Genomic DNA, 14,255 nt, shown 5'->3' with positions numbered 1-14,255 from the left:
TAAGCTTAAAAACAAGTTTGTTTATTTTTGTGTTTGCTGAGAAGTAAAACACACTTTGATCTACATCCTGTATAAAGGAAGTGAATGAATCCCTTAACAAATAAATCTTTACATTTCAAATCCTGATTTTTAGATGGGTGCGTTAGACCCAGGAATAATTATTTTGTGTCTACTCGTACTGTGTGCGTGTGTTGGAGTTGGAGTGTTCCTTAAGTCATTCTCGCTGCGTGCTTCAATAGATCAAAGAGCATCTCAGAGTCAAATCAGTGCTTCTCTAATTAAACTGGGACGCTCATTCCATTAATTGCCCACACTTCTGTATGCACGTCACAGTTGTTTGCAGCGCTCATCAGACTCTGCTTTTAATTCATGATCGTGTTGAACTAGTGAGCGTACAAAAAAACCCACCTGTAACAAACCTAAACTAAAGTAGCATTTTCAAGTGTCATGCCATAACAGTATGTAGTGTCTTTTCAAAAAGAGGTAACAGAGCTGACGGTTGTTTCCTAAGTCTCACACTGTCATATCCTGTCTTTCCTGGTCTGGTCTAGGTGGTAGTCAACGCCTTGGTGGGTGCCATTCCTTCCATTATGAATGTGTTGCTGGTTTGCCTCATCTTTTGGCTGATTTTTAGTATCATGGGGGTCAACCTGTTCGCGGGCAAGTACTACTACTGTTTCAATCAGACGTCAGAGGAATACTTGCCAGTCGATTTGGTTAACAACAAGTCTGAGTGTGAGGCGCTTATTCGTGATAACCACACTGAGGTCAGGTGGAAAAATGTCAAGATCAACTTTGACAACGTGGGCGCTGGCTATCTCGCCCTGCTCCAAGTGGTGAGAACAGCAACTCTGATGTCTGCATTTAACTTTTTCATTCTTGCTCCACTCTTTGTTTCAAATCTTTTCTACTCTTCACTAAATGATCTTGATCTTGCCGTTTCGTCCCTCTTTAACTTAATGTTATCGCATCATAAGCAAATGATTTGTTCTCCATTGTGTTTATTGCTTTTAATTCTCACCTTTCATCCAGTCTTTCTGTCCATGTGCAAGCTTTACCACAGGCCAGTTCATTTCAGCTTGATCATTCACTGATGAATGTAATGCTAATTATAGTTCATCTGTTTTTAAAACCATTTAAATATGGTCTCTCTCTTTTCAAAGGCTACATTTAAAGGCTGGATGGACATTATGTATGCAGCTGTGGATTCCAGAATGGTATAATCAAAGTTTTTCTTAATTTAAAAATATGAATGTTTATTTTCAGAAGTGAGTCTGACATTGGTTTTAGTTGCTTGTTGGCAGTCACACTTTCTGCCTGTGAACAATATTTTATAAATAATTATGCAAATTGTTAATAAATATATGGGCTAAATCAATTTACTGTCATTCTGTAATGACTACCAGCTTGAAAGATCACAACAACATTTGTCTCTATAGCGAACGGGAAAAAAAACATTAGTTTTATGGTTTTCCCCCCTCACACTTACTGTAGCTTGAATTGAATCAAATATTCCAGATTGAACAGGATTATTAAAAAAGATCATATCTGTAACGTGAGTGTGTGAGTGGAACAGCTGATCAGCTGTCATGTTTTGTCAGTCAGCTTTGAATGCTACCAGATTTCTGGTTACTTTAATCTGTCTTTCACCTGAGAAATTAGATTTTATTTTCTACAAAATATTAAACAAACATATACTTGCTAGTAATTATCACAGCATAAAGTTTTGTTTATCTTTAGTGCTTATTGTTCTTGAATTGTAACTTCTTTAGGTCTTCTACATCATAAAATATTATCATAAAAATGATATTCTAATGTGGTTTGTAAAGAAATGTGATGGGATGCAACTAAAACTAACCCATAGTTTTTATTGATCATTTTTATGACATTGCTTTCAATTGTTCTTATTATATTTAAGGTTGAAGATCAGCCATCCTATGAGGTCAACATCTACATGTACATTTACTTTGTGGTTTTCATCATATTTGGTTCCTTCTTCACCCTGAATCTTTTCATTGGTGTCATCATTGACAACTTCAACCAACAAAAGAAAAAGATAAGGGCTGCTCTGTCACCTTTAAAAAACTAAACAATATCATTATTACTTTAAATATTGTAAAAAGATTGTAACCAAGTCTGCATTCATCCCTTTACTTTGGAGGTCAGGATATCTTCATGACAGAGGAACAGAAGAAATACTACAATGCCATGAAAAAACTTGGCTCAAAAAAGCCTCAAAAACCAATTCCTCGTCCACAGGTATGCATTTTTTTTTTTAACAACTTCTGATTATGCAGCAAATAAATTGACTGTTTCAAATTTGAATAACCATTGACCTAATCATGTTTTGTGTCCTCTACCCACACAGAACAGAGTCCAGGGAATGATTTTTGACTTTGTGACACAGCAAGTCTTTGACATCTCAATCATGATACTGATCTGCCTCAATATGGTCACGATGATGGTGGAAACAGATGACCAGTCCGATGAAACGGAAAACGTTCTCTACTGGGTCAACTTCATCTTCATTGTTGTCTTCACTACAGAGTTTTTGCTAAAGCTCTTTGCCCTGAGGCACTATTACTTCACTAACGGGTGGAATATCTTCGACGTGGTGGTGGTCATTTTGTCAATTGTTGGTAAGCAACATTGGTGGAAACAATGTACCTTGAGGTAACCCATAGAATGAGGTCTTCTTCTGATTCTTTTGTTTCCCCCCTCTTCACTACAGGTATGTTTCTGGCTGATATTATTGAAAAGTATTTTGTATCACCAACCTTGTTCAGGGTGATCCGATTAGCTCGTATTGGTCGTATTCTTCGCCTGATCAAAGGAGCCAAGGGAATACGGACTCTACTTTTTGCTTTGATGATGTCACTGCCAGCTCTGTTTAATATTGGACTGCTGCTCTTCCTGGTCATGTTCATCTTCTCCATTTTCGGCATGTCCAACTTTGGATACGTGAAACACGGGGCAGGCATTGATGACCTGTATAACTTTGAAACGTTTGGCAACAGTATGATCATCCTCTTCATGATCACAACGTCGGCTGGCTGGGACGGCTTACTTCTGCCGATTCTCAACTATCCGCCAGACTGCGACCCCAAGTTAGAGAATCCGGGTACTTCAGTAAAAGGTGACTGCGGTAATCCCTCAGTGGGAATCTTCTTTTTTGTAATGTATATCATTATTTCCTTCCTTATTGTGGTAAACATGTACATCGCCATCATTCTGGAGAATTTCAGCGTAGCCACAGAGGAGAGTGCTGATCCACTGAGTGAAGATGACTTTGAGACCTTCTACGAAATCTGGGAGAAGTTTGATCCCACTGCATCCCAGTTCATCACTTTTGCCAAGCTCTCAGACTTTGCAGACACACTGGAGCACCCACTTCGAGTGCCAAAGCCTAACACCATAGAACTAATTGCCATGGACTTGCCCATGGTGAGCGGTGATCGCATTCACTGCCTTGACATCCTGTTTGCCTTCACTAAGCGTGTGCTGGGTGACAGCGGTGAGTTAGACATGCTGAGGCAACAGATGGAGGAGCGTTTTGTGGCCGCAAACCCCTCCAAGGTGTCGTATGAGCCCATCACCACCACACTCCGCCGCAAACAGGAGGACGTCTCTGCCAGAATCATCCAGAACTCATACCGCGCTCACCTCATCAGGCGTGGCATCATCTTCAAGCGCTTCACTTTTACCAACAATAAGGTGGAGAATGGGGGGACCAACCAAGAAAAAAAAGAGAGCACGCCCTCGACAGCCTCTCTTCCTTCCTATGACAGCGTGACCAAACCTGACAAGGAGAAACAAGATGATAATAAGGACAAATACCAAAAAGATGAATGGGAATCCAAGTGTTAGGATCAAACACAGCGAGATTAGACTCTGGGCCCAAACCCAACAGATGTAGAAAAATGATCATTTGTGAGTTAGAAACACACCAAGAAAAATATTGTTTACATACTCCAGTACTATGGAGGCGATGTGGTTTCCTATGTTGTCAAAGACAGCTAAACCAAACACAATCAGTTTACTGTGGGACCTTTGCTGCATCGCGATCGTGTGAGTAGAAAAAAAGGTACAAAATGAAAAACACTGATTAACTGTGTGTTGTCTGATGGCACACATTTCTTTGGGGACCAACTGCCAAGGCACAGAAATCTCTGCGAGAATGGAGAATAGCAAAATCCCTGCCACCACCAAGTGTGGAACCCTGCAGCAGAGCGTCAGTGCTCCGGGACTGGATCCCACAGATCCCATTAGAACTGTATCAGCAGTCTGATGGGGCTCTGACAACACTACGTTTGCTGTCTTTATGGAGAAGAACTTGATATTGCACCAAACATGTTTAGCACATGGAGGAAACGCTAACAAGCAAGAGGCGATCCAGTATTGTAAAGATTTTTTTTTTGTTTATTTGTGTTGAGTGTTCTGGTCTAAATACATTATTTGAGCAGCAAAAAAAAGATAGCATTCAGCCCATGTCACTGGTCTTTTTCATCTCCTCTGTTATACTGACATTAAAAAGACATTTTCTTCATGGGCTTTCACACTGACCAGGTCAGGGTCATCAGTCTTTGTTTTAACTTGGGCTGAAGGAGATTTGGTCAGAACAAGTTCCAGATAAATACTAACTATTGTGCTCGTTCAATGCATAGAAATGATTTGCATGAAGGCATGTTTTGGTCAGGAATCATGCATGAGTAATCATATTCCACAAGACACTAAATCTCAGACCACTGCAGTGGCTTGAACTCAGATTTGAGGCTGTCCAGTTGGAAAAGTTAGAAGAACTATAGATGGGAAAAAAAATGAAGATTTAGGCTGAGGTTATGTAAAATATTTAGGGATTCCTGCCCTCCACTGGTTTTGCTTTTTTTTTTACTGACAGATCTTTCAATTCATCTCATTATCAAAACTTTATGTGAGTAAAATATGTAAGCACTCAAAAAAGAATTACTTTTACATCAGTCATCAGCACTCATCAGGTTTTTTTTTTCTGCTCTGAATGTCTATAGCTTAGACAAAGTGGTGAGTGTTAAAAAGCAGAAAAGCCTCATGTTGAGGGGACACAACCGAGTCAGAAGCCCGAAACCAAATCTGGGGCTCACACCGTGTCCCTGTTTCTGCAGTAATTCCTACAAAGAGAAAGAAATATGGTTGAGGTTGTTTGCTTAAAGTTAGTTTTTCCTATTTGTGTGCGTTTTAGGCTAGTAGAAGAACTGAAAACAGGTGCACAAATATATTAGGAGCTATTTCTACTGATTGTTCTATTCAAGTTCCTTTTTTTATACTGTCAGATCCATACCAGTCTTTTCCAGTGAGTGGTAACTCGGGCAGCACTTTTAATATAATTTTAGTTGCCAGTGTTTGGAAAAAGCCTTGAAGAGTTTCTCTGAATGTCCTTCTGATGCAATCATTCGCAGGAAAGGCTTTGATCAGTGAGCGTGACACTGACCATCTGATGCAGCAGACTTTGCAGAGAATTATTGCAAGGACATGCCTTGTCGTGCCTAGCATGTGTGGAAGGTGGACCGCTGTGAAGGGCTTGTGGGTTGGACTGGAGAACTGAATGGATTGTTTCTATTGTGTCAGGGAGGAGGATGAATTATATAAAAATAACATAGCGTTAACAATGGACCAATGTATCGGTAGCTCCTCCCCTTCAGGGTTTTTAGACTGACTGCCATTAGAACTTATAGGTTGTGCTTTGGTCTGAGGTGGAGTGCTCAAAGTCCCATGTTTGTCAGTGTATCATTGTGCTTTTGTGGGACCTCTTAAAACACTGTGTGCTGTTGGACCCGGGCTCACCCCATCTTCCTACAAACCTGCAGACTTTCAGATGCTTCTCCTCAAGACAACACTTGCTGAGAAGAAACTTCAGCAGGCCTCACATAGATGCAGCTATGTTGTATAATAAACTCTGTGGGTGTTTTTTTCCGAGGTTTGACAGAACAGGCTTTTTCAAGGAATGGAGAAAACACAACTGCCTCTCTTCGTGTCCTGCCATTTCTTTTCTACACAGGAGTGACGGTCCTATTTCCAAGTGGATGACTAGACAGGAATCTTGCGTCCATTGTCACATCACTGATGCCATTTGGTGTGTTTAACACTGCCCGTACCAGATTTCCCTGTACAACAATAACTGAGGTCTGTTTACATGATGAGGTCTCTGAATCAGTTTGTCTGCTGCACTCTGAAACCAAATACATTCCCAATGAGAACCACAGGAGTGAGTTAGTCATCCAATTTAACCACGCTCATCTTGGATGTAATATTTTAGAATGATACATTCACACTTCAAAAAAAAAAAAAAAGTTTAAAAAAAACAACTAAAGAAAATAAAAAAGACAAAAAAGAAAACACGAAAAAACATATATGTACAGTGCAGGCTATGATGTAAATGGCTTTTTGAGAGAAACTATAAATATTGTATTATATTTTATTTTATCGGCATGCTTTGTTGTGTTTTTTGTACATATGGGATTTTAAAAATGTTACTACTAATAATCAAAAAAATGAATAACAACAATAATATACAATGGCTTCCAGCTATGCCCTTTGTCACATTTGTTACCTTTGGGATTTTTTGAGACACTTTTCACTTTGTCGATTGAAATTAAATGAACTATAGATATTATATAATACAAAAGATATATACATGTATACATATATGTCAATATGTATATACGTAAAAACTGAAGAACACTGTCACATTTGATTTATGTGCAACACTTTCAGTCGATATCTAAAACTGGTTGTTTCCAGCACTATGTCGCTCAATGTGGGGGAATAGCTCATGTTTGATCCAACTGGATGTAGCCTGATCATGACAAAAGGATAATGTTACCAGCACATTTCTTACTTAACTGTCACATCTGTCACCTTCAGAGTATACAGGACCCACACACAGACACAAACACACAAAGATGATCTGCACTGCCCACCATCTCTACCAGTGATTGTTTCCTGAAGGACATCAGCTGGTGTAACTGACTGCCACATGCTCCCTGAGAGGGTACCTAACCTCACAGGGGCTTTTCTCACACACACACACACACATCAGTGCCATTACAGCTCTACACACACACACAGACACACACCATTATATCCTTGCTTTTTAACCTCTCATTCCTTTTGTTGAATGGTTTGTTTCTAGTGTTCCACTCGATGGCATGTGCCTTTTTTTCTGCAAATTTGGATGTCAATGCCACACTGGAAAAAGAAGAAAAATCAAAACTAAAACATCTTTTTAAACTATGGGATGGGCTTTGGGGGTGAGCACAACATAAATCAGGGATGTGGAGACAGAAATACTGCCGGTGGGTCATCCAGGCACCCCACTTCTTTTGAATATTCAAGTGTGTGATGTTAACAGAAAAAAAAAACAGCTAACTCAAAAATGTCCTGTTCTTAGTGCTATATGTGTCACCCACTTGGCTTGTGAAAAAGCAGCTTGCCTTCTATATTTCAGTTGAGTTTCTTCTCTCTTTCTGTTTACCATCTGAAGTTTATTTTTGTATCGATATTTATTAGAAGGACTCATTGTTACTTTTTAAAAAAAATTATTTTAGTTTTTTTTAGCATGGTTTAAAATTGGTGGGTTTTTTTTCTTTCTTTTTTTCTGCTAAAAATTTAAAGTGCTTTTTAAAACTGTTATCATTTGACACCGTGGTAGAAGAAGATATATACAGTACAATATGATGGTGTGTTGCACAACCACTTGGACTCTTGGTAAGAATATATGAAAGATTGTCTTCATTTGAGCACGAACCTTTTTATTACCAATAAAGCAGCCTTCCAGTTACTGCACGTCTGGTGTTTTTACTAGCTGAATGTTTGATCCTTTTTGCAGAAGAAGTATCCAGAATTGTGTGTAAACATTATATAAATAATGTATTTATGACAATAATATTGATTTTTTAATAACATGAATAATTGGTTAATAAATAATTAACTTTTTTCAAACTATATTATAAGTTATTGATCACAGCTATAGTCATTTTAACTTGTTTTTGTCAAATTGCACACAACAGTTTACATCTGAGGTGCAGCTCATGCAAATAGGGCGAGAACTGGCTGACCAAAATATTTCAATCCTGCCCTCAGGTGCTTTTGGAATGGGTAAAAAAAAAAAAATCAGTAGTAATAATAATTATCAAAGATATTGTTTAGTGGTTCAGCCTCAGAAACCCTTGGTGTTAAAGCTTTTTATAGTTTATTCATTGATCATTTTAATATGAAAAACATGAACAGGGTGGCTAAAAACAACATTCTGATAAATAAATAAATGCTTTCATTGGAAACCTACATCTTTACGCTTACATTTTTGGCTACATATATTCTATTACTCGATATGGGTTGACCTCTTCTTGGTTCCAATAAGATTATAATGCATTAAAAATGTTACTATTGTAATAGGGATTGTTGAGTTTGTTAAGAGTGTAGAGATGCTGGGGGTTAGTGATCCATTTTAACTTATTTTGAATTGCTCTCCAGAGGAGGAGCATCAATCAATCCATCCATCCATCTTGCTTGTTAGCCATCAGCCTTCTCCTGGATGCTCTGCCATGCACCAGGACGGCTGTGATTGGTAGGGGAGGGGAGGGGAGGTATGGAACCATGGAGAAGATGGGTGGTGGTGGTGTTGGTGGAGCACTGCAGTGCAGATAAATGAATGCAGCAGAGGAGGCTGAGTCAGCAGCATCCTCACCAGGAGAACCCTACGATCCAGCAGCATGGAGCTGTCCATGGTGCTGGAGGTCACACCGGGACGACCGCTGTCCTCTCACCGGACAGATGCCGCTCTGGGTGGGGCTGGGACGGCGGGAATGCGGCGCCGGTGGCGGGACAAACCTTGTCGGATGCGTTTTTGTGTGGAGGAGCTCGAGCCACACCTACACACCCCCACCTTCATCCTCTTCTTCATCAGCCTCTCATCCCGCTCACCAGCTGGGTTTCCTCTCCTCGTGCCATTTAACCATGCTATTACATGTTCTTTGCAATAATCAGATGTTACGATTGAGTTGTTGATTCAAATCAAATCTGTGCATCACATCTACAACCTCGCCTTGCTTTGAGGAGCATTGTTGGTTTGTTCTGCAGAGATGCTGTTAAACAGCAGGAGGGGGTTCCCTCATGTCAGACACTATTTTAACCCTTTGCTCTTATTAGAAACCACTGTTTCTGCATCTGCTGGTATTCCCTCCACCCTCCTGATGCCGCTCCTCCTTTACAAGGGCCTGATGGAGATGGAAACCAGCAGGGCCCATGACCACCTCCCCTCACACACAACAATCCCATCACAGCAGCCTGCACCCCCAGCGTTAGCTTTTCTAAATGGGATGACACAAATTCCCACAACCTCACTTCAATATTTCCCACCCACACCCTCCTTTTTCCACTGAATGTGACCTATACTTTTAGGTGTCTGATTCATTGCATAAATGACCATAAATCACCATAAACTGGTTTTGGATGTGGTGCACACAGGCAGCTTTTAAAAACAGACCAAATATCGGTGGATTTGTTTTTCCCTGTGTAATTATTGCTCATATCTTTGTGAGATAAGAGAGGAACTGGATTTTTCCCTTTGGATGTGTTTCTTTCCACAGCTCTGGGATGTTTTACACAACAGCGCCTACCTGTGGCTATAAGGTGTATAGATAGACTGTGTCTAACAGTTTCCCCACCTTTTATAAATATCATTAACTGTGTTCATTTGTTCATTTTTTTTTTTTTTTAAAAAGCACCCTTGAAGTGTTTCACTTTTTAACTTTAAATTGTTTTAAATCAGGGGTCACCAACACGGTGCCCGCGGGCACCAGGTAGCCCACATGGACCATGTGAGGTGTCCTCAGGGGCTCTAGTCACCAATGAGCTCCATCTAAAATCTGATTTACTCTCCAGGACTCAAATTAATAAAGATACATACAAATTATACATGTAGTTAGTACTTAGTAAAGTCAAATACTGCTGATAAAATTTTAGTATTAAATTAACCATATTCAGTTTTAGTTTCAGTCTAAAAAAATATTCAAACATAAATCACAATTTAAAAATATATATATAACAAGACTGAAACAGACAGAAGCAAAATGCTTATAAATATAAATATAAATAACATTCAAGTAAGTTACATACAAAAGAAATGCAAGCATTTAACAATTACATGTGAGTTGTATTTTTTTCAAATAATGCAACATATATAAATACATATATACACATGTACCTTATTTTATATACAACATTTAACAAATGCCAAAAAAAAAAACCCACAAACATAAAACTAAAATATATTGTGATATTTTCTTTTTGAAATTAAAAAGAAATGTTAATTTCTTTTTAATAACAGAATTTGTGGAATTCTGTTATTTCTTTATCAACAGAATTCCACAAATTAATTAACTCCACGAACAGACAGACATCTTTGTTTAACTACTAATCTTGCTTTTGGTCAAATAAACATAAATTAATCTCTGAGGCTGTATTTGCTGCTCTGGAGTGTGAAGAGTATTATCTGTGTTATTTTACAATAACAAAAAAAAATTATAATTTAAATGTTTATTTTCAGTGAAACATTGTTACAAATGTTTTAAGTGTTGCAGATCTGGTAAATGGTCAGTGGTATGTTATATACAAAATTATAATATTCATAAGATATATATTTTTTTTAAATCAAGGGGAATTTTCCACACAATTTAATGAAAATGAAATAATCATATAAATTAGGAGAAATAACATGTTTCGTTTTGAAACCTCAACATTTCCTTCCTTTTTAAGTTACTGCTAGCCTTCCTTATACCCTCTGATTAAAGTGAAATGTAGTATTTAAGTAGTACTTTTCTAACTGGCAGCTCTTCAGACTATTCAGTACCTATAAAGTAGCTCACAGTTTCAGAAAGGTTTGTGACCCATGTTTTAGATACATTCGTTTGCAGATTAAATAAAACAGAAAAGTACAAATACATGGCACACTTTGGTTTATTAGTGCTGTAGAGGAAAATAACTAGACGCGTGATTTTAACCTTAGAGTGTAGCTTTCGTTTACATTTTAGAAATGAAACTTGAAATAAATCTGACGTTGCACTATGACAAAGTGCTCATACATGTACATCTATCAAAACGAAGAACACAGGATTTGGTTGGTATCATCTCTGACGTTTCTCTCAATCAAACAAAGACATTTACATTTATTCAGGAGTATCTCATTCCTCTGCTGCAATTTCGAGGAATGTTCCACGACATCTAAAGAACAAAAATAAATGAATTATCACTAAATAAACCCAGTGGATCACACAGTTTATTGAAAAGTAGTTCCATTAAATAGTGGCGGGTCAACAGCATTTTAAAAACATGAGATATCTTTGGAAACTTTGTCATTTATTTTAATGCCATGAGCTGTAAGTGTTTTTCACTCACCTTTTTCCATTGGTGCTGGTCAGCCACTTTACAAAGTTTTTGGCCTTTGTCTTATCAATGTAGTTTATCAGGTCACTGGTGAACGTCCCATCCGAGTGCCTTTTTAATTTTTGGATAATTTGTTGACCTTTTTCCATCCGATACGACTGCCATCTATCCAAACAACATCACACGGTTTTTTTTTTTACATTGAGTATACCACATGTTTTACGCTTTTTCCAACAGCCACAACAATGTCACAATTAGATTTTAGGTAATTGGGTTTTTCATTGGAAAAACTCCTCCACAATCTTTGCAACATGCCCAAGTTATTATCCAATAGATATAAAACCCAAGTATGACTTCAGCATATTTAGTATTTAAAGTTTGAAAGATACCTGGACAAATACTTTGATGGTCTGCTTTGATGATGATCCTCAGCCATCTGCTTGGTGTTTGAAAAGAGAAGCAGCACCAGCATTGACCACATGAGTAAATCCATCCTCAGATTACCTAGTCAACACAGACAGGATGAGAAATATCACACGACTTTAATACAAGCAGTAGGTTTTAGATGTTTGGCTATGATGAGGGAAAACTCACCTTGTGGAAGCTCCTCAGTGAAGTTCCTCGTGCACATACCAATGGTTTTTGATAAAGCCTCCGTGACGTGGGTTTGCGTGATGAAACAACACCTTGAGGATACACCTAAAGTGGGCTAAACCTTTAACTCTCAGTGCATTTTATAGGACAGCAGCTGTGTGGGTGTGACATGAAACTCACCTCCGAGTCCCGACGACCCTTTTCCTCGTTACGGTGCTGAGGAATCGAACTGGAATTGTGTGCACTCCACACAGAGGTCAAAAGTCAGGGCCCAGTTTCACAGAGTCAGACAGCAGCAGGTGTGAAGAGGTGTTCTAATGTGTGATGACAACAGCAGAGCACCAAACATTACCGCTCACCTTTTAAACAGTGAACACAGTGATTGCATCAATAGGGGTTAAACTGTCTTCTAGGTCAGTGACGGACAGCACAAAAATGTGATTATATCTGATCCAAGGGCCACATTATCAACATTTATGTTAGCATTTAGAATAATGATTGATCTGAGCATTACGGGGGAAGGGTTTCGACTTTTTTATGGATCTTTGTCTGTGGTTTTAGCCGTTTTGAATTATTTTGTGTGTTTTTTCTGAGTCATTATGTGCATTTTTCTGATTTTTGTTTTTGTTGTCATTTTGTGTCATTTTCTGCATTTATGTTGTCGATTTGTGCATTTTGGGGGTCACTTTCTGTATTTTTGTTGCTGTTTTCTGTATTTTTCTGTCATTTTGTGTAATTTTGTTGACACTTTGTGTGTCTTTGGAGCTACTGAGTAATGATGTGTTGTTGTTTTTTGTGTTTTCATCATCATTTTGTTTATTTGAGTAGTTGTTGTGTCTGTCTTTGTTGTCATTTTGTGCTTCATGATGAGTCATTTTGTGTATTTTAGGATTTTTTTTGTGCACCTAATTTTGATGTTGATTTGTGGGTTTTGGGAGTTATTTTCTGTATTACGTTGGGCTTTATATTTCTTCCAACTTCTTGAAGTACAATTTTGGGGGATTTGTTTTGGGGGCCACCAGTTGCCTATGTCTGTTCTAGGTTATTGATCGGCTGCTAAAAAAAAAAAGGTTTAAATCTGTTTTGGGAAAATTGAGGATCTTCTCATGTGTCCCTGCTGTAGTTCATATTATTACAAGCGGAGAGCTTTTCAAACACTCTCCACAAGATGAATTACACAATGTGATGTTAACACCATGCAATAGTGATTATTACATGATCTCACAGTATAAAGGTTTGGACATTAAACCTCTAGATCAGACATTGGCAACTCGCGGCACAGGGGCATCCAAAATTACAGAAAAACACACTAGATAATAAAAAAAAATACACTAAATGACTCCAAAACACAAAGTTACAACAAAAATACATCCACATGACTCCACAATTATAAAATTACAACAAATATACACAAAAATGACTCCAAAAAACACGAGTGACAACCGAAATACACAACCTGCTGACAACAGACGAATCAGATAAAACCCCCAAAATTAAACAAAAATACACAAATTTGCAACAAAAAAAAAAAAAGAAAGAAAATGTTATTTGTTGTTTTTTTCTGCTCAGATGGGTCATTGTTTTAAATTCGGACATGGAAGTTGATAATGTGGCCCTCGGATCAAAGACGATCACATTTTTGTGATCCTTGCTGTGATAAAACTTGCTTATCCATGCACTATATGCTCCATTCTCCCACTGCCACAGAACGCTTGTGAGGAATATTAGTCATGGATGGTGTTTAAAATAGAATGAATAAAAGAACAATATACTATTTAAACCAATGCTCAATGTTAGGCAGTTCATAGGGAGAGCTTTATAGGGAGAGCTGCAAATAAAATATGTCAATGAAATATAACAAAATTAGAAGCAGCCAAGTTATATTTACATGCTTACACTTAAAGGCGATCGACAAGAGGTATTTCAATATAATGTTTCATTCAAACTGTGCCCATTTACAGAGTTTATCCACTTGATTACATATTGTTAAGTTTGTCTGTGTTTTTTTTTTTTAATAAAAAAGAAGGACATATAAAGGAAGAAAACACAAATATGGGAATTTTTACAGATACCAAAAAGATCAACCACAAAAGTGAAATCATTTTCTCAGTTTTTAGATTTTTTTTTGTCAATTTATTTTGTAAATGTTGTTGTATTTATTTAATTATTCATTTTATTTTATTTTATTATGAACATGAACACAACAACAGTGTATTTACCACACTGTGAAAATAATAATAATAATA

The 14,255-nt window shown here is 37.7% G+C and overlaps 1 protein-coding gene across 7 annotated transcripts in view; it reads left to right on the top strand.

Annotated features, from left to right (window-relative positions):
* scn8aa (sodium channel, voltage gated, type VIII, alpha subunit a) overlaps nt 1-7,813 on the top strand; it is a 58,100-nt gene extending 50,287 nt beyond the window's left edge. For all 7 annotated transcript variants that reach the window (XM_028451996.1, XM_028451998.1, XM_028452001.1 and 4 more), the window contains 6 exons: nt 552-836; nt 1,164-1,217; nt 1,919-2,056; nt 2,155-2,259; nt 2,369-2,639; nt 2,732-7,813. In XM_028451996.1, the coding sequence (XP_028307797.1) occupies nt 552-836; nt 1,164-1,217; nt 1,919-2,056; nt 2,155-2,259; nt 2,369-2,639; nt 2,732-3,867 (1,989 nt within the window). In that variant the 3' untranslated portion in view covers nt 3,868-7,813. The remainder of the gene's footprint in view (nt 1-551; nt 837-1,163; nt 1,218-1,918; nt 2,057-2,154; nt 2,260-2,368; nt 2,640-2,731) is intronic.
* Nucleotides 7,814-14,255: the final 6,442 nt, after the last annotated feature.

Source organism: Gouania willdenowi, chromosome 7, assembly GCF_900634775.1.
Source record: "Gouania willdenowi chromosome 7, fGouWil2.1, whole genome shotgun sequence".
NCBI classification, from domain to species: Eukaryota; Metazoa; Chordata; class Actinopteri; order Blenniiformes; family Gobiesocidae; genus Gouania; species Gouania willdenowi.
This window is presented reverse-complemented; position numbering and strand designations above follow the sequence as displayed.